We start from the raw sequence: 21,835 nt of genomic DNA, 5'->3' as shown, positions 1-21,835 counted from the left end.
TGAATAGGTTCGCGGATGGACAAATTTGGCATTAAAACGCGCAGGGATGCGGACCTTTGACATAAATTGAGCGGATTCGTGGATTTCGAAACTACCGTCGTACGGCGTAACCAAGATCAGCTGAGAAATTTGGCCTGGATTCCAGGCTCTGTCTGCCTGAGGTTCGGATCATGGGAACTTCGTTTAGGGATTATATTAATGTTTAACATAATTCTGTAACTTAACATTCATATAAAATAGCGATCGATAATAGGAAACTTCTTAAACAATCGGTTTAAAAAAATTAACAACTACAGTCGTTGCAGTGAAACTATACAACAGGAACTTTCAAGTAATGCGCATTCGGATTAAACGAAAATAGTTGCGGATCGAGGGATTAGGAGAAAAAAAATAGCATTTGTTGCGCCTAGTCAACCTTGACTCCTTCAGGAAAGCTAAGTATCTGAAAAGTCCCTTGGCTGGGACGAAACGCTGCGTCATACAAGCCACGGCCACGGTTCATGATTCTTGCAACTTAATTCTATTGACAGTCTTGACAGTGAAATAATTCTCCTTTTTATAGAGTAAGAGGGGAATTACTATCTTCAGTTCTCTTTAGTTCTAGCAGCCACATTTGGGTCACTCTCGCGATCGCAAGGCCGCGGGCTTGAGTCCGCGAGCGAAAAGGCTCGTGAATGTGACCCAAATTAAACGTGAGCCTGTTATCGTGCCTAAAGTCGCAATAAGCCAATCGGAAGCCTTGTATACTGTCCTGATCGATTTCCTGCGATATATATCAAGTCCTTTGCTGAGGTTAAGCTGAACTTGGGAACGGCAAATACCCAATCGTATTTCGCCTCGGCGGCAAATCAGGCTCGTTTGGTCCCGCCATGGGTATTTTTGATTGACTGCTTTTCGCCAAATACGAACCATAGCTCGAACAAACTCGCCTGATAGGCCGATTCTGTTTAAGGATAATCTGACAACAAAAGACAAACTGAATACAGGCCAGAGAAATAATCGCAAAGCTGCATTTACAAAAAACACTAAGCATTCAATGGATATCTTCTTTGGGCTCTCTAGTCCGTCAGAGCTGCGTAAACGCCTTATATTTTGAAAACAGAAATCTAATATGAAACTCCCATTTAAGTGATTAACTCTTTCCAGAGATCGGCACTTTAAAACGCATAATAAGAACAGTATATAAACAAATGAAAACAAGTGTAATTAAAAATTGATATATATTTTTTCATGATGATATCCGAATGGTGGTTAAAGTTATTAAACGCAGCAGATAATAGTAGCTGGAATAATCGAAGACCCACCAAGTTTCCCCGGAGAAGACTTTTGAAAATCACCAATTGCTTTGTAACTATTTCTCCAGTAATTGGTTTAATGCAGCCCCTAACCTGCGATCAGGCATTCTTATTTTGCAGCGGGAGGAAAAATAAGTTCCTTTTTTCTCTTTCCTTCAGCCGCGAAAAAAAAGAACGCCTGATCGCAGGTTATGCAGCCCCCTGATTTTGAGTCTCTGAGCCACTTTGGTCTGGTTGGTATTGTTTTGGATATTTTGGAAAAATATTTAAGAATGTGCAGCCTAGAGATACATAAATAGGGTCGTCAAATATTTCACCTGCTCCCACGTAAACACGTTCTCGAATGATATGGTTAATAAAATTGCTTTTAGGATTTTCTGTCGTTTAGTATTTTGTTGATTCTATTTTAAATTTTTGTGGGCAATTCGTCTGGTGTACTACTTAAAGGCAGCAAAGAACAACATTAAACCATTTTTTAAACGTTCAAGAACAAGCCATTTATTTTTGCTTTAAGTGTCATTGTCAGAGAAACAGACAAAAGACCCAGAAGGGGGCAACCCAGACAGACAACAAACCCCAACAAACAGAACTAAGAGCAGCGAACAAACACAATATCACCTCTAGCCCGCACTACAATAAAACTATCACTTCTCAGTAAGGGGGGGAGCACAAAGACACCTGACAACCAAAGATTCCCTGCTACGCGATCAGACGCTCCGTCACACAACTCAACGCTAGGCTCCGCTACCCCCCAGGCTCCACCACCCCCCCCCCCTACTGGGGCCCAAAGACAGTCCCATCAGCACGACCGATTCACAGAAAAAGCGGTCAGAGCAAACAGTCGAGACGACCACCACAACACTCAAAGCACCACCACGAGAGCAAAAGAGAAGTGCTACACACTAGGCAGCGGCGCGTCACACTAGGGAGCTCTCAATCACTGACACCAGAGACAGGACTCAGAACACAAAAAAAAAAGCGACTGCATGCGATGCGACCACCAAAACAAACACCACCACCGCAAGCTCCTCTAACAAAACACAACAACAAACAGAGACACAAGAAAAGAGAAAAAAAGCACCTAGCAATCTTAAGAACGATGAGAATCTACAACGCTTCTGAATAGGACTACAACAGAACCAACACATCTAATTCAAAGCACAAAGAATAGCAAAAGAAAGAGCTACCAAAATGGGCACTGGAGAAGAGAAGATGTGTTGGAGGGGGGAACTGTACTGAACAAAAAAAAAAAAAAAGAAAAAACACAAAGATGGGCGAACGCAGAGGACCCGGGCACTAACGGGGCTAAAAAGCTTCAGGAAAAAGAAGAAAACACACACCCCCGAACGATCCTAAAAAAAACAAGGCAAAGCCGGCGGCACACCGCATCACAGGCACTAGCGAGCCGCACCGCGCCACGAAAGAAAAAGACACGACAACAAGCAGCTGAACCGCCACACAGACGACAGCAAAAAAAAGAAAACAAACGCACACTCCGGCACCCGAGGCCCTCCGCCGCGCCGAAAAGAAGGACGCGAGCAGACGCAAGACACTAGCGACACCGCTGAGCCTCGGAAATCAACTCAAGAAAACAAAAAGAACAAAGCACACATCTAAAATGAAAAATAAAAAACAAAAGAATTAAACAAAAAATAATAGAACAAACGCGGGACCTCGCGCAGGGAAGGAACCCGAAACAGAGGAGAACACGCCCTCACAATACGGGAAAAAAAAACGAGGGAAAAGAATCAAAAAAGAGAAAATCATACAAAGGTGGCATCAGATCTAAATAGTATATCGGGAAAAAAAGACAAACAGAAATAAAACTCGCAAAATGAAAAAGTCACAAGACCTCGAAAGAGAAAAAGAGTGTAAGCACTACTCCGCACGAGACACTGAAACGCTCTCACAATCAAAGACCCCTTATGTCGACTAAAGAGACAACTGAAAGGCGCTCAAAACAGCGGAAAGGAAACGGGAAGGAAAGCGCAGTCGCTGACTAGGCACAGAGCTCATACTGCACAACAGGACTGAACTACCCAGACCGCCACTAACAAGAAAACAAGAAAAAGAAAAGAAAAAGCAGAAGAAAACCCAACGACCGCAAGAACCAAAAAACAAAAAGCACGACAAAAAGCACGGACTGCGGTATCTAACTACTCGGACGTACAAGCAATCACACCCCACATCGTACAAGGGGGGGTGGAGGAGGAGCCCCTCCCCGGAGTTCGTAAAAGCGAGCGAAATTATTTGACGCTCCGGGCCCGGGGCTGGCGGGGGGGGGCTCCCCCCCCCCCCCCTCTCGGGTGTCGGGTGGGCGGGAGCTGGGGCTGCGGGGGCTCCTGGGTGGGCCTCGCACTGGCCCCACCTGCGCTCCGGGGTGGATTCTCCCAGTCGGGGGGGATCTGTTCTGGTGGCGGGGCACCTGTGCCACTGGGGGGTCTCTCAGAGGCGTCATCCACATCACTCTGATGGTGTTTGCTGTAGAGAATCGGCTCCCCATCTTTGGCGCGTCCCTAATTAGCCCTCTAGTCCTTACTTTAGTTAATTTTGACTGAGTGCTTTCACACTTTCTGTACCAACCAGAAACGTATCTTCAATGAGTTTACGGAAAAGAGCTTTTTCGCACCGATCTGTCAGATCTTAGCTGAATTTACTTTAAACTTTCGCCGGGCATATTGCAGATTTGCCCAGTTAGTGCCGTTTAATTAATCGGCGGGCCGCTTGGCGAAAATCATTTCTAAAAAAAGAATAAATTACAGGGTTGACCGAAGACTGGAAAAAGAGAAAAAACAAAGAAAGTTTTACGAGCAATGGGCTCGTTAAGTCTTGTCGGCCGAAAAGGCTGCACAAATTCAGATAAGCTCTCGGAAGCCAAGAAATAATAAAAATCAAAACAACAAAAACACAGGACATGGTTCCTTTTCTCCTTCGTGAAGTATTTCTGCGATTTTGTTCGTTTATTGCAGCACTACTGCCGAATTCTTTATCGATTTGCCGGGTGGAAAATCCTCTGTCCGTGTGATTCGTGAAAGACATTCGCTCTACCATATCTGCGTGAATTCGCTGTCCATGGTTCTTTATAGCTCTCATAATCTTAAGGTTCACTATTAGCAACACAGGGAGTGGCGACAACGCAAACATTGTAGCCAGTACTGCGTTGTAAACTGTTTCAGCGTTTTTGACCGCTTCTTCGCTCCACGAATGATGCCAAATATTTCTCAGGGACGAAACGATTAGCGGTGTCAACCAGACAGCTAGAAGAATGGTGAAAACCTTGCGATTTGTCATCGTCGCTGCGTAATGCAACGGTCTTATAACGGCTGTGTATCTATCATAGGTGATGGCCAGTAGATTGAGGACGGTAGCAGGAAACGCAATGTCTCGCGCGCCTCCGAAAAACCAGCAGTACTCGCTCCATTTATAAGTGCAACCACTACAAAATGCGGCAAAACCCGGCACCACTAACACTGCCATTGAAATATCGGCCATAGAAAGGCTTATCAGATAGATATTCATGTAATTCCGTCTCAAGTAAGAGTTGGATAAGAATACAGCGCATGTAAAACTGTTCCCTAGTAAGATAACCACACCGATTATGCCATTGACCACCCAAAACACCACATCAAGTCGATGGTCGCAATATGATGTCTTGTAATCAGATTCATTTTGCGGCTGCAAAGTTTGGCCTGGTATTAAAGTAAAGTTTTCTGGAGCCAAGCCCGAAATCGAGGAATTCATCTGGAATTTTCAAGATGACAAATACCTGAAAACGTTCCTACTGTCCGTTGCCAGTGGCTGCTTTCTTGATGCACTTCGCAACAGCTATACCGAAAATGTTTCTTTTTCCAAAGTTTAACTTCCTACACGTCAATAATAACAATAAAATAAATATCATTCAAGTATTTTGCAAAGAGACTGTGCTTCCTTGCTTTCTAATGAAATCTGGGCCTTGCTGTGCTGACCGCAAAGAGACGTCCTTGCCTGTCTTGCCTGCAAATGTTGATACCTGGGGGAATATTTCGTTAGCTGCGTATGGACAGCTGCTGATCTTCACCATAGATCAGAATAGCGCTACTATTGTTGTTTCCTTTTGAACTTGTATCGCAAAATCTCGATTAGAAATTCAAGTCAATGCGCTTTAACAACCTTGAATTGAGCTGTCGTCCACTCCGTACGAAAATCTTAGTCACTACGTTTGAGCTTTAGAGTAATAATCGTGCGCTTCACTCTAGATCTCATTTAAATAGTAACGATTGGGGAAAATTTCGATTTACATACCCAGTTGTATTTACTGAAAGTAAGGATGTTTGCTTTCGGCGAGTGTAAAAGAAAATAAATTTGTGTTTACCGAAACGAGGAATTCTGCAGATTTAAACGGATTGAAACTGCAATGGTGAAAAGTATATGACTGAAACCGTTTCCTGATGCAAGAACTGAAGCGGAAGAGTTTATGAATCTTGTAGGAAACTTAATAAATTCTTTAATAAAAACTGCAGATCGTCAAGTTTTTGTCCAGTATATTAATAAAGACCGATTGTAGTGTTCATTGAATAAACAGGATACGATCTAATAATACCAGCCAATGTCAGATTTGAGTACATTTCGGCTAAAAATGAAAAAGATTGTTACCGGGGCGGTCATTACTGTAATTATTAACCGTAGACTTATAGACCCATCGGTCCTTAATTGTCGTTATCGTTTGGGACGAAACGAGAAATAAGCACGCATTATTGATTTTAAGAAAGACTTGTTTAATTTGTTGTTGTTGATTGACCGTACAGAGATAAGAAACGCTCGCTTTTGCAAAATATCAGTGAATCCGAGCCGGATTAATGGACTCTTTTGCCAAATTTCCTATGTGCATGATCACGACTTGTGTTTAATTTCTTAGTTCATGGTTGTCTTTGGAAACCATGGAACAGTTATAGTTCATGCTGGTTACTTATAAAGGGACACTGTCACGGCGATTTATCGCGTGCTCTTTAGTAAAAAGTACTGAAATTGGCGAAGTACTCTCGCTCCTACACGGAATGCGCCTAGAACATCAAGATGAAGACATAAAGTGAATTGCTGCTGAAGCAAGACGGGTGAGGTTGTAAGTTTTTGGCTGTTTTCCAGGCCACAAGGCGGGCAGAACTTCAACAAGCAGCTATTTCAAACTAAATCGTTTCCGGATGGCGGAACGATAAGCAAAATAAAAATATAAGTGAAAAGTATGGCGGGAAAGGTCGAAGATTGATGGGTTTGTAAATTAATTGCCAACATCCTAGGTCGAGAATTGCGAAACAGTCAAGTTTTTTGCATGCATGCAAATTCCTTTACCCTTCCATGCCAGCAAACACGAGACATCCGAAGACATCCAGTCTTGTTTGTTCTCAGCTAAGCGCTCTTATTGGTGGAAAATTTACAAAGTCAACCATTGAATAGAAACATGGGTATCTGATAGAAAGTATATCTAGAATATTTTCATAACAATTAAACACGGAAAGGGTTCTTACTATATTTTGTCACCAAAACATCACTGAATCGAACTAAGAAGTATCGCAGTCGTCAGGTATTCTATTTGTAATCAACCTGTATAACTTTTCATCTTCCTGACGAATATATTTTTGATATTGAAGGACATGTTTTTACCAAGTTGTTTGCTTCATCTAAAACGTGTGGACATTGTGATTACGAGCGTTCTTCTGATTGGATAGTAGACCCCTAGTTCGCATCGAATCCAAAACAATGCCATTTCGCCTCTGAGGAAACGAAATAAAAAGTCAGCTTACTTTTTTCAGGTTGAGAACTAAAGTTCCTGATGGCATCAATAATATGGCTTGTTTTTAGCATAAGTACACTGGCATAGTAATTTACAAAAGACATGTTTACAGTGCACAGCTGCAGTTTTGAGGATCTAACGCGCACTCTCATTGGTTGCTTCTTGGTCACGTGCTAACGACTAAATTCAAATGCAGCCCGCGCGGGATACAATTCGACAATCGTAGCCTTCGCGGGGTAACACAATGAAAGCAGGGAGTTTCGTTCCTTCGATCAAGACCCTCAATACTGGAAACGGAATTATTCCTTTTTTTTCTACAGTAAACACCCGCGTGTAAGAACCTTGTGGTTTAAGAACCTGCTGGAGAATTTGCTATTTTAATACCTAAAAAGAACCGTGAAGCAACGAGGTTCTGGGCTAGAAATAGGAACATTTTTAAAAATCCAAATTATTTAAAATAAAGAAAAGACAGATTCACATAGATGTAATTGTCTTCTTTGGACCTTGCATGAGGCTTGAAGAATAAGTATGAATAAATGCTGTATAATGAAGGACAAACCATTTTTTTTCTTCTCGTACAATCAAAAACTATGGCTCCTCCTTAGAAATTAAGAACCGTATTAAGAACTACTTAGCCTAAATACCAATAACTACCCCCAATACAAGAACCTATTTTGCAAATTGAAATGTAGGTTCTTACACGCGGGTGTTTAATTTTGATCGATTTTTTTCAGTATCATTCTAGGCTATGCGACGCCCTCGCAAATTTGCAGTAGGAAGTTAAAGAGTTTTGAGGCGTAAACATGTCTTGTGATACGTTTTTGTCCAGGCGAAAAGCGCGTTTTTAGTTGCGAGGTATTCGAAAACTGGTGTCTTGAGTTTTTCTGATCAGCTGATTTGAAAACTGTCGGCTCAATTCCTCTTTCAAGACCAGATGGTACGAAAGTATGATCAACATTATATCCTTCCCACTCATATTCAATATACTATCAGGGAATTAGGTGAAACGAATAGACAGATATAAATATATATACAAAATATAGATATATATAACAATCGGCAATAATAGAAATAAATATTCCGTGCATTGATTCGAAAGGTTCAGGTGGATATAATGAGTCAAGCATTTTGACGCGGCTCTCGCACTCTTCAAAAATAAAATCATTTACTATGCAGGATAATTTAGATCGAAAAAGTTCACTTTTTTAGTTAATGTCGTAGAATTCGTGAAGAAAATTACGCTTACTTGAACAGTAGAACCAACGATATCAGTCTTATAATTATTGGGACGATGTTAAAAAGATGGGGTTTATTGTTGATCGTGGTTTGAAGGATAACTTTTGTTCGTTTGTTTCACGATGGCGGAGTCACCTTGAGTTGTTGATCGCGACGTTTCGACTGCTTTACTGCTACTCTTCACCAGGCGATGAGGTCGATTGATTAAATTTCTGGATTGCGACAAGATGAATATTGTGAAAATTCTTTTCTAAATTGGAATACTTCACTGGGACAGTAGAAGCGAAGAAAAAACTTTTACCAGATCTCGGCAAATATTACTGAATCTTACACAAAAAATCGGTTCGCGTGTCAAGTTTTTGTTTTGTACTAAGCGAGAAAAATTTCAATTTTTAATTCTTTTCCTAGAAGAAAGTGCAATTAATAACCTTCCAATTTGGTTAAAAACTAATATACTTCCCAACTTCTTATTGCATTTCTTACTTTTTGAAATAATTTTTAATATCAGTGGATAGCTAAAAACATTGCCACTTGTTCACGATCTTTTATTGTATATAACAGCTTTAATTAATTATGCGAAAAAGTAGACGTCGGGCAAATTCACCGCCTATGATTTAGAATCGAGAAAAGAAAACCTTTGAAACTCAATCTAAATTTTCCGCAACCGGAAAGGGTTTTGTTAATTTCCATGCTTTACAATGGACGATCCCTCCAAATTACTGTAAAATGCTTTTTTAACAACTTCAATTTTGCGGCATCGGTCTATTACGAAGCCCTTTTCCATTTGGGTAATATTTTCATCATCTCTAAAGGATATTACGGAGATTTGCTTTTGTTTCTTCTTTTTAGTCCTTGTATTTTAAGTGGCCAAGCTAACAAAGATGTTCTTCGAAGGATCAATTTAATTCTGTCTGCAATAAAAGGCTATTCAAGTAAAGGCACTTTTCTGCCCCTTCGCCTCACGTACATGAATTGGTGATTCAAAAGAGATTTTCGCGCGACAGGAAAAACGTTAGAAAAACATCGATGGCCTTAGATTAAGAATAAGTTTCATGTTACGACGCTTTATCACAATATGAAACGCCACAAGAAAAAAAACTCTTTTCACTGAGAGCTACAAGAATCAAAATAAGAATTTTAGATAAGATATCTGCTTCAATAACATTAGCCAAATATTTCTCGGTCAGTGCATACGTTGTCAGAACTTACATTGCATACATGTAAGCCTATCGACCAAGTTAAACATTTGTTAGAATTCGCAGCAGTTTAAACATTATTTATCAACATGCCTTCAATTACTAAATGCAAACAAATGTATGCGAATTTTCTGCTTTTGATATTTTTTTAACAAGGAGACAAATCGATAAAAAATATTTAATAATTCATTCCAGCCATTACTCTTCTAAGTGTTTTGTACTTTTCCTGCCATAATTCTTCTTCCACCGGAAACTTAAAAGTGTAACGGCTATTCTCAGTGTTTTGCATTGTACTTTTTGACCCTTTTTGCTATAATATTGCAACTTGGAAAAGTATAAAGTAGTACTTTTAAGTCTTACAGCTGCTGAAAAAGGAGATTTCAATAAAACCAAATTAACTTAGCTTCAAGTGGCCTTTTGCAGCAATTTGTTTTTCAATAACTATTTTTAGTGCTCCTTATAAGTAGCCAGCGAAAAAATCTATTAAGCTGTCATCTAATAATATTTGTCATCTAATAATATTTTTCATCTAATAATATTTTATATCCTTGGTAATGCACGAAAAATGTTATCGAGAAGAAGCAAAACCTTTCAAATAAACTGTGTATTAAAACTGACAAAAACCTTGGCGAAAATAATTATTTTCAATGTTATGGCGGAAAAAATCAAAGGTTTTACATAAACCGCGCATTAGAATCAATAAAAGTTATTCGCAATTTAATATATTTAGTTCTTTTAAATATTTCAAATGAATGCATCACTACATGTCCAAATGATCGAGGATTCTTTTCTTTTTATTCTATTTTGGTACAGTCCATTGTTGTGCGCTAAATCCATTTGGCATCAGTTCATTTGTATTAAAAAAATCCATTAAGATCGAGCTTCTTAAATATTGAAGCTACACTTAAAAAGATCAGTTCGGTTAATGTTACGCGAGTGAGGAATCATCGATAAATGCGGAAACACGGTCATCTGGGAAAACTAACCATCTTTTAACGACAGAACAGCAACTGTGATCAGAACAGACAGTCGACAAACTAATCTTTGAATGGTTCTCCGACAATTTATCGTTAGATCAGAAAACCATCTTCGCGATCTTGCTGGCCAGCCGTTAAATCAGGTGCGTGTTGTTTAGCAATTTCCTGGCAATTTACCAACAAACATGTTCTTTGCGACCTTCCCAGGCCTCAAAGGAACAAAAGTTAAATAAGATCACACAATCTAACTGTTCTAAAAACGTTTCTGAAAATTCTTCATCAGAAACCATCTTCGCGATCTTGCCACACCAGTACAAATTGCGTTAAGATCACAAGACCGGCATACTAAGATGTCAACGAGCAATTCAGTACCGGCAACAAACATAACCGAACCCTCATCCTGCGATCAGTCCATCGAGACAACATTCATGGTTCTCAACCTTACCGTAGGCGCCGTCATCCTCCTTGGCAACGTTCTGGTGTTCCTGTCCATAGCAACGAGTCCCCGACTTCGACAGCAACCGATGAACCTATTTATCGCGTCGCTGGCTGTCACCGACATCATAATGGCTTCGTGCGTCGTTCCGGGTTATTCGCTGTTCTGCGTTGGCTGTTTCGAGTACGCGCTAAGCAAGCACTGTTGGTTCTTCAAAGGTTCGAAAGACATCGCTCTCGCTTCGAGTATCTACAATTTGCTTACAATTTCTTATGATCGCGCTTTGGCAGTCTACAGACCCCTTCGTTACTCCGACGTAATGACTAGACGTAGAGCTTTCTTTATCATGATCATGGTCTGGAGCGCGTCCTTAACCATCGCTTCAATCCGCAATTTTTGGCAACACACAACAACTGGAGCTGAATTAATCGCGCTTAATGGCCTGTACAATAACATACTTCTGCTGGTAGTTCTCCTGATACCATCCACGATAATTTCTGTGGTAAATATCAAGATCATATTGACCATCCGACAGCAGGTGCGTCAGGTCTTCGCCCTCGGACATCCTCAGAATGCGGCAGACGAAGCTGTAAACCCAGAGACTCAAGCAGAAGTTGCTCGAACACGAAAGGGGACATTGGCTTGCGCCCTTGTTGTGATAGTGTTTGTGGTGTCGTGGATTCCACGAGTCTCATTCAACGTCCAGTATCTGATAAGCGGAGGACGGGTTAATATACTACTGCAGAAGATGTCGATATTTCTCTTCATCGTGCAGTCATCTGTTAACCCACTTATCTATTCGTTTTACAGAGCTGACCTCCGACGTGCTGCTGTTAAATTGCTGTCATGTAATAGATTCTAAAACATTTGTGTAAAGGACACTTCATGTAAAACACATGACACGATCCTGCCACCGATAAGAGATGCGTCGTCATGCAGATCGACGAATAGACACAGTGGTCAATCAGGAGCTTTAATTGGCTACCCTTCTCTACCAAGCTGAACACTTAGCGCGAGACAACAGCTAAAGGTAGCAGACGACGGCTCACGGTGAACTTAAGACGACGGGAACTCACTAGAGTGGAAACACTGAGATTAATTGGCTATGCAGACTTGATAAAAACGTCATTTAAAACTGTTGAGTATATTAAGGTTAAATTGTAAATAATGTCTAATTCGCCTCAACTGCTAAACTGCCTAATGCGTTCATGTATCATGTAAAGGACTCAAGAAAGGTCCCTCAAAATGTCGCAGTGCTCGCAATGCTCGCAAAATTTTAATGGGTGCTCGTTTGCTCGTGCTCGCACATTTTTACAAGTGCTCGCATGCTCGGTTTTTAGTAGAGGTAGGTTTTTGAAAAGTGCTCGTTGCTCGCAAGGCTAATTTTTGTCAATGCTCGTGCTCGCAAAGAAAAACGCTGTGCTCGCATGCTCGCAAAGACCATTTGATACCCCTATGTAATTGTAACAAACTGAACAGGTGAATAAGTAGGCGAGCGAGCGAGCGAGAGAGCAAGCGTGCGTGCATTGGCAAGTGAGCGAGTGTTTGTGGACGCGTGGGTTAAAGAGGGAGCGTGGGAACGTGCGTGAAAGAGTGCACTGAAGCTATTTTATGACGTCATGAGAGCACTCAGCTAAGTCGCGTCAAGTCCTATTCTGTGTGCTTAATCAATATGAATAAAGGTTGTAAGACCGAGAAGCAAACAAGAAGCAAGATTTCTTACCTTCTGATACATTTTATATGCTTTATGTCTGGGCATTTAACAACAACCGACCAAGCATTTATTTGCCACAAAATACAGAGGGGGTAGTTCTATTAAGGTATCCATACTTTTTACTACAAATCGAAAGGATTCATGTTCTGGCGGGCGGTTAACGTGCTGCAGTTAAATTATTATTTTAACGCCTCAAGAGACCCAAGCGCGGCGCATGCAGACAATGCAGAGATGAAGACTCTGTTCAGTACACAAGACAACTCAAGGAGCCTTTGATTAAGACAGCTTATTCCGCGATATTATTTTACGATAACAGTTCTTAATTAGTTCAAATTCTTTTTTTCGTTTTTGCCGCACAGTTACTCACCCCCACACCTCCACTCGGCCGACACCACTACCTAAGCGACGAGGAGAGGAAAATGCGATGGAAAATGGTTAGGGTAGGAGAGGGCAGTAGAAGGGATGGGATCCTCACTGTTCAGATGCACTACCCATGATAGTGGAAATAGTGGAATGGGAGGGTGAGGGGTGGAACACATAAGCAGGTTTAAGTTGGAAAAGAGCTAAAGAGAGGGAAGAGTTGGATTAAAAATCTACACATGGTTAAATGGCGAAACCTTTCAATTTTGTTGTTGCGGGCCCAAGAGAGGCCCGCAACCCTAATCTTGACAGTGACCAGCGGATTGCGTATTACGCGTGCGCGCCACGTTTATAAAGGCTATCTGCAAACCTGAAGTTGAAAATTTTGTTCTTCCACTAAGAACGATCGGAATGCAAAAAATGTGTCAATCACGACAGTTTGTCGTAATACCGGAAGAGAAAAATCTTGTCTCCAAGAGCGATAAGAATGCGAAAAATCAACAGTTTGTCACATTAGATCGAGGCTTCTGTCTTGCAGACATTACGTTTTACGTTCGTTGTTTTATAGGTGTTGCTTTTGAGAAGATCTGCTGTGATTATATCACAGATAAACTACGGCAAAGCGAATGATTCCAACGGTTATTCTCGAGAAATTCCTTATAACACTGACAACAAAGCGAGTTTGCCGACGGACGAAAATCACATCTCAATTCACACCGCGTGCTCGACTATATTTCGCAAAACTGTCAATCAAAAAAACAACTCTAATTGGTTCGCGGCAATAGGAAACGATAAAAAACATTCGTGACTTAAGCGTGACGCGTTACTCGACCTGACTCGGAAAAATTTTCTTTTGTCCAGTGATTTATCGACACTGTCTGAAACACTTCCCTCCCAGTAACTTCTCTTAACTGCATCGAGGCCCGCACTTTCTAACCTGTGGTTACCACTAGTTAACATGTTGCCTCTTAATTGTTCAAACACGTGCCATGACACGACGCATGCAATGACACGCGTGCGATGACACGCGTGCCATGACACGCGTGCGATGACACGCGTGCCATGACACGCGTGCCACGACACGCGTGCGATGACACGCGTGCGATGACACGCGTGCCATGAAACGCGTGCGATGACACGCGTGCGATGACACGCGTGCCATGACACGCGTGCCATGACACGCGTGCCATGACACGCGTGCCATAACACGCGTGCCATGACACGCGTGCGATGACACGCGTGCCATGACACGCGTGCGATGACACGCGTGCGATGACACGTGCCATGACACGCGTGCGATGACATGCGTGCGATGACACGCGTGCCATGACACGCGTGCCATGACACGCGTGCAATGACACGCGTGCCATGACACGCGTGCGGTGACACGCGTGCAATGACACGCGTGCGATGACACGCGTGCCATGACACGCGTGCCATGACACGCGTACAATGACACGCGTGCCATGACACGCGTGCAATGACACGCGTGCCATGACACGCGTGCGATGACACGCGTGCGATGACACGCGTGCGATGACACGCGTGCGATGACACGCGTGCGATGACACGCGTGCAATGACACGCGTGCGATGACACGCGTGTCATCGCACGCGTGTCATCGCACGCGTGTCATTGCACGCGTGTCATGGCACGCGTGTCATCGCACGCGTGTCATCGCACGCGTGTCATGGCACGCGTGTCATGCACGCGTGTCATTTACGCGTGTCATGGCACGCTGTCATCACACGCGTGTCATCGCACGCGTGTCATTCACGCGTGTCACCGACGCTGTCATGGCACGCGTGTCATTGCACGCGTGTCATGGCACGCGTGTCATCCACGCGTGTCATGGCACGCGTGTCATGGCACGCGTGTCATGGCACGCGTGTCATCGCACGCGTGCCATGACACGCGTGCCATGACACGCGTGCCATGACACGCGTGCCATGACACGCGTGCGATGACACGCGTGCGATGACACGCGTGCCATGACACGCGTGCGATGACACGCGTGCGATGACACGCGTGCGATGACACGCGTGCCATGACACGCGTGCGATGACACGCGTGCCATGACACGCGTGCCATGACACGCGTGCCATGACACGCGTGCCATGACACGCGTGCGATGACACGCGTGCCATGACACGCGTGCGATGACACGCGTGCGATGACACGCGTGCCATGACACGCGTGCGATGACACGCGTGCCATGACACGCGTGCCATGACACGCGTGCCATGACACGCGTGCGATGACACGCGTGCGATGACACGCGTGCCATGACACGCGTGCGATGACAGGCGTGCGATGACACGCGTGCCATGACACGCGTGCGATGACACGCGTGCAAGGACACGCGTGCAACGACACGCGTGCAATGACACGCGTGCAATGACACGCGTGCGATGACATGTTAAATTTTGAAAAATAGGACTGTCAAAATATTGTTGCCATGGTAACTTCAAGTTAGGTTAGAAAAGTTTAGTGTCATTTTCTTAAATATTAAAAAAGCTATTTAGCCTGAGTCGGTTTATACAGATTCCCCATGCATTCTGGTCTGAATAGGGTTAATCAATTTAAATAGGGTCGACCCTGGGGCGCCATTGTCACGGCCTCGAGTTCCATTTCAAACGTCGAACTTAATTTATTCAAATCGTGGGAACGTGGCCCCTTAAACTCATGTTTTGAATTCAGTTAGTTTGACAAATGAGAGATCGCCGACAGTTTTATGATTAAAGTCGCTCAACGTTTCTAAACTGGATTTGAACACTGTATTTAGCTGTCAAAAGCAATAACGGTCCGGCTCAGAAAAAATGCCACGTTGAGAACCCAGAAACTCTCTCTGCTTCCAGGGCCGTAACAAGCAAGAGGCAAGACTCACAGATATGATAATTATTCACCGTTGGCCAGGCTTTCTATTCTTACCTGAGAGTAATTAGCCCAACGCATAAAGTTAAGGAACATTTTGATGGTTTTGCCAAACAATAGCTAGAAACCCACGTTTTATATAACATGCAGTGTTTTGGGGGTTTTTAGACATGGTACCAAACGTTAACCGTGCCGAGAAAAATAAGCCAGCGCTCAAACGAGGGATAGAACGAAAACCGGGCTGCTTAGAGTGCCGGAAATTGACCCCAATTATTTCAGTTTTCGTTCCGCGCCATAAGTTGGTTAGGTAAATTGACAGACATGTCGCTAAAACCAATTTAGCAAAGTCAAAATATGCATATAGTGCCAAGAAAAAACTTCTACTGATTGTCTTAATTAAACACGGTTGAAGACTGAACTAACTTTATTAATACTCTTGTCACGTCGCGCTATCCTTGGCGGTCAAGGAAAGTTATGACAGGGACATTTTGTAAATAAAAAAAAAATATCGTGAGCATGACATTGAAAATTCAAAAGCCAAAGAACGCACTTACATTGATGGAAAGCTGAAAAATAGGTGTAGTTTTGTTAAACATTACTATACTAGTAAGTTGAAGCTATAAAGGGGGTGTTATCGTGAATTACCCGTGCACAGGGTTTTGGTCTTCGAATTAAAAAAGTCCGGCAAACTTTCTCAAATTCTGTCGTTGTGTCTAGGAATAATAGCCAAAATCGCTTTACAATTTGCTCTTCCTTCGGCTATTCACTTAATACCTCTAGGAATATTTTGTGTATAAAAGAAAGTACTCAGATATAGTTTTAGATTATTTTGACCAAAAGTGTAGCAAATCGCAGTAATAGTACTTTTAAAGTACCCCTTGCGGTAAACTACCAATCCTTCTTGTTCGTGCGCGCAAAAATCTATTCCTTGAGTTTTCTGTCAGTTTCTTGTTAGGTTTTGTTAGAAGACGTGTTATATGCAAACAACCAAGTTGGTATTCTGACTTCACGCCCAGCAAATCCCCTCATCGCAGCAGATGCACCCACTGCAATTTTCAAGCTTTTAAACAGATAATGCAAACCAGAATAAGATAAAAAATAAAACAGACATTTATTTACCAACGACGCGGAAAATATATCGGAATCAAACTTGTCAAAGCGGGTCAATAAAACCAGTCTCGGTCAATAAGCAATGTGATTGGACCAAGATTCTTGACACATGTCAATGTGTCAATGTCATTGGGTTTTCTCATAATAATCTATTTCCTATTTTGTTACTGAATTATTTATTAAGAATCTCTTATTCCAAACGTATAGGCTATCTCTTTGCTTTGCGGTATTGATTACTGATAAAACTGTCGAAAGTAAAGGTATATTCTTCTCGTAACTGATAAGGCGGTAAATTCTTGACGTAATAAATTTGGTCGTCACAGATATTACAGATTCTTTTTAAACTAGCAACGCGGAGCGATGTGATTAAACATTGCTTTCGTTTTCGTTTAGTTTCCAAATAGTCTGTCTGTACAAGACGTGGCTTTCCGGTCTAATTTATCATAGTTTACATAAGAACTCTTTCTAGAAACAGCAACAACTACATTCTAAAAGGGTGTGTTACCGCATTAATTTTAATTTTTTAAACCTCAATATCGTATTTTGATCTTGAACGCAATCACAACTGTATTTCTTCCGTTTCTGATCGCGGTTTTCCTGTGATATTTGAACAATTCAACGACTTTTTCAACGCCTGTCGATAAGCAGGCAATCTCCAAGCGTAAATAAAAGCATCCAGCGCCACCTTGAGGAACAGTAACAAATCTCTAATCCGCAGAGCCATAAAAATATAATACACTCCCTCTAGGGGAAGATCCGCGTACAGCCACACAAACTGAACAGCAATGTGAGGCAGAGCTGAGATTAGAAGAACCGCGGCTAAGTAAAACGTAACGATGGTAAACTGCCGTTGAAGATTATCCGCTCTTCCTTTAGCGCCGTCTTTTACGGTTTTCGCGGAGTCTCGGAAAGATTTTCTCTGCTGCACTTGCTTGGTAAAGACCCTGTACAGTAAAATCAAAGTTATGAGCAAAACGGATGAAATTAGCACAGGGTGCAATGCCAAGTCTACCTTCAGGAATAAAACTGTATCGATGTTCGGGGTAAAAGACAGCACCAGTATGAAACATATGAAGTACAGCCAGCTAAGCAAGACGCTGACAATAACACGATTTCTCGTGATGAAAACTTTATACTTATGAGGCCACTTAATGGCAATATATTGCGATATCGACAAACCGAGGATTATCAAATACGAGGAGCTTATGGTCACGGTTGAAATTGATTGTCCCACGTCGTACAGACGAGAGATCAATGCAGGGATGTTTTTGGGTCCGCGTAGATAACGCATTATGTAGAATACTGCGAAAAATGGTTCGGTTGTTGCGCCGGTCAAAAGGTCCGCTATTCCAAGCCCAATTAAGAAATATGTTGTTGGCGAACGAAAGCTTTTCTCGGGGTCTTTCCATATTGCTATTAAGAGTAAAATGTTCGCGGATACAGTTAACACCGACATTATGGAAAGACAGATTCCCTCGGTGAGTTCAAACTTCATGTACAACGAGCGAAGATTTTCCAGATGGGCGGAACTATCCGTGCTTTCATTCACAGCCATAATCCGGTTTTGACAAGCTGGCTAACAAGATTTCCTTTCTTTCTTTAAATCGTCTTTTCTCGTTTTCCTTCTCTCTGCGGTAGCTAGCAGCGTTAACCTAATAAAATGTAAGATTGTCGCCTTTTAATAGGAAACTTGTCTCCTTTTCCTATTGTGCTTGCGTGTAAGTTTGTTTTCTTGCTGCCGTTGTTAATTTTGACACACCACGACACGTTCACCTCCCCAGCGAAAGAGCGCCTGGTTGTGTTATTCGATGAGTCGAGATAACACAGCGCTTAAAGGCCCGTTTTTCTTCGCAGACTGATATCTTTGAATGCTCTTATCCCCACGGCGATATCTCCTGAGGATACCTCTCTCCCGTTGAATAATCAATTGAACTGTTTTTCCGTGCAAACGCTCAGACCGTTTATTCACTTTCTATTTGTACGCACCTGTCCAAAAAAGCATGTCAAAGTTGTCTTCCTCTTCAAGAGCACAAGGACAGCTCGACAGGTTTGTCACTTCATTTATATGGTCCCCGCTGTCGTCCTAATTGAATATCCTGCCGGGAAACCTGTTATGGATTTTTCAGCTCATTTGAAAAACAAAACAATCAATATTCAATCATTTTCCATGATAACTTAGGTGGTCTACAGTTCAGTGTGGCTCGCCGAGATTCCTCAAAGTTTTTTTTCTGTCTTGTCAACCGTGTGCACAATATACACCCCTGATAATCTTTAAACCAGATACCTTTCTCGTGTGTAATCACAATTATAAGATATGCTGCGTAAACTTAATATATAGAAGCGAAACTTCGCCCTCGTAATGTCTCTACAGGGTGTCGCTTTTAACTGTCCGCTGCTTTTAAAAGACAAAAGGCCACCACTTTACACCATCTGGAAAATCCTTTGATCCACTTTAAGATTCTTCGCATTAAACCGACGAAACATTCCGTTTGCGTTGAAAGAATATCTCATTTTTTTTATAATCTGACCACAGTCCCATATTTACCAGACTGAATCTCGCCGCGAACTGCTTGAAAATGATTCATATTCAACTTAATGTTCAGGTTCACACAAACAATTATAATGGGAGAGATGAGACTAAGCATCTGGCTGGATTTTTATTACTCTGTTTTGCAAACAACTCGTAGATATAATCACCGCAGGAAACCAATAATGTTTTAAAAGATTGCGACTTTTTCCCCAATACTGTCGATAATAGTGATAAATTACACCCTACATTACCGGTTTTCATGGGATTGCAACCCAGTTGAGCAACTGTTGTCCATTAAACTATAGCTAGTGGCAAAATAACTTCTTTTAATGTCTTTCCAACTGGCAGCGGTTTGCGCTAACCATAATGTTTTCCGAGTGGGATTCTTTTTCCCTTTGTGCAAACCAGCTTTTTTAATAAAGACTTTTTGTTTCTTATTGTTTCTGTTGACCAATTTTCCTTGATACTGAAACCGATAACTTCAGCTTTTTCATTAAAACTAATGATTCCGCCATCGAAAACGATTTAATTTCTTTCCGCAGTAATTGCACTTTCAGAAATTAAAGTAAGCTCAATAATGGCGAGATTGCCTGAAATGAGCAAGTTGTTTTTACCACCACTGAGGCATAGAGATAAATACAAACTGCTAGTTAAAAAAGTCATTTTAACTTGATGACATTTGTTCAGTGCGAGGCTTAACCTTGTGTCGCCGCCGATATAAAACATAAATCTACATTAATCTATGCATAATGTGTTTCTCTGATGATTTAAATTTGCTTTCACGGGCACTCAAAATAAACAAACAACCTACAAGTTTGGGGGTATTGTTCAAGATTTTCGTTAATGAAAAATGACCTTTACCTCAAAATAAAGAGTAGATGGAAGGTTTCTCTCAGGTAACCATTTCTGCCGATTTAGTAACGAAAAAATGACACTAACTTTATATTAAATCTTTTGTAAAGGAGATAATTATACTTCAGTCACCGATAATAAATTGACGCAATCAAAATTTTTAGCGTTCATCAAAGTTACTTGGAAACGTGTCGGGATTAACTGGTGTGTATGTGATATTTCCTCGATCAAAGGAATAAAAAAAAATAAACAGATGTAGTGAAAAAGTATGTATGTGGTATTTCTCAACATGCATTTAGTAATGATGCCACTGAAGAAAATGCAGTAGATCAACAACCGATGACTCGAACAATTACGGGGAAACGGAACAGTTTGGGTTTTCCTTCGAGTTATCGCATGCAGATCCAGACGACTGCTACGATTGTTTAAATACCATAGACGAAGAACAATTTATTTGACCATTAGTGTTGAGTCTTCTAGGTCAGGTAGATTTGCACTTATTATAAGCTTCACTTTTATCTTGAATGATTAAAAAAAATAACGATTCATGATAAACTTGCTGACCATGTTTAGTATAAGTTTAGTATCAAATGTGTCTTTACAATCAAAAGGGTGCGAAGTTGTGTAGAAAAATTAGTCCGACATCAAAAAAATAGTTATCTGCATAAATACAGTGGGATCGTAAAATCTAAAATTTTCAAGGGAAACCTGGTTCGACAAATTGCCTTCATTGTTGGCGTTGGCGGTTGTGATTGTTCTGGTCGATGTGGCCCCGATGGCTAAGACGGACAGGCAGTTCATGGGACGAGATCCATCCCTAACAACAAAGGGACTTGACTTGATTGGCTAGATTTGAATTATCTTTGTTAACATCTAGCCATTCAGATCATGTGTTCCCAGAGCCAGTTGTTCTTCCTATACCAGGCTCTGTCGGCTAGGATGGACAGGCGGCACTGGTAACGAAAGCCATCCCTCACAACATAGGGACCTGACTTGATTGGCTAGATTTGAATTATCTTTGTTAAAATCTAGCCATTCAGATCATGTGTTCCTAGAGCCACTTGTTCTTCCTGCCCCAGGCTCTGTCGGCTAAGACGGACAGGTGGCTCTGGGAACGAACTCCATCTCTAACAACAAAGGGACTTGAATTGATTGGCTAGATTTTATTTATCTTTTTTAAAAATCTAGCCATTCAGATCATGTGTTCCTAGAGCCACTTGTTCTTCCTGCCCCAGGCTAGGGGTATCGAATGGTCTTTGCGAGCTTTGCGGCCCGGCCGCGTTTCTTTGCGGCACGAGCGACGTTAGCCTTGCGCCGAGCACTTCCCCCCCCTCCGAGCATTGAGCACTTGTATGGTGCGGCACGGCACGGCACCCATTAATTTGCGAGCATTGCGGCGCGTGCGAGCACTGCGCTCTTGGGGCCACCCCCTCAGGCTCTGTCCGCTAAGACGGACAGGTGGCTCTGGGAACGAACTCCATCCCTAAC

At 42.0% G+C, this 21,835-nt stretch overlaps 3 protein-coding genes across 3 annotated transcripts; 1 reads left to right on the top strand and 2 right to left on the bottom strand.

Annotated features, from left to right (window-relative positions):
• Window positions 1-3,908: 3,908 nt before the first annotated feature.
• LOC144631608 (octopamine receptor beta-2R-like) lies at window positions 3,909-5,449 on the bottom strand. Its single transcript, XM_078490082.1, has one exon. It carries the CDS (start codon window positions 5,034-5,036, stop codon window positions 3,990-3,992), a length of 1,047 nt encoding a protein of 348 aa, XP_078346208.1. The 5' UTR covers window positions 5,037-5,449; the 3' UTR covers window positions 3,909-3,989.
• Window positions 5,450-10,821: 5,372 nt separating this feature from the next.
• LOC144632915 (histamine H2 receptor-like) lies at window positions 10,822-11,837 on the top strand. The gene has a single exon (XM_078491677.1). It carries the CDS (start codon window positions 10,822-10,824, stop codon window positions 11,767-11,769), a length of 948 nt encoding a protein of 315 aa, XP_078347803.1. The 3' UTR covers window positions 11,770-11,837.
• Window positions 11,838-16,954: 5,117 nt separating this feature from the next.
• On the bottom strand, window positions 16,955-19,500 carry LOC144633088 (uncharacterized). The gene has a single exon (XM_078491866.1). It carries the CDS (start codon window positions 18,518-18,520, stop codon window positions 17,525-17,527), a length of 996 nt encoding a protein of 331 aa, XP_078347992.1. The 5' UTR covers window positions 18,521-19,500; the 3' UTR covers window positions 16,955-17,524.
• Window positions 19,501-21,835: the final 2,335 nt, after the last annotated feature.

Source organism: Oculina patagonica, chromosome 12 (assembly GCF_052425735.1).
Source record: "Oculina patagonica isolate OP01 chromosome 12, crgOcupat, whole genome shotgun sequence".
Classification (NCBI taxonomy): domain Eukaryota; kingdom Metazoa; phylum Cnidaria; class Anthozoa; order Scleractinia; family Oculinidae; genus Oculina; species Oculina patagonica.
This window is presented reverse-complemented; position numbering and strand designations above follow the sequence as displayed.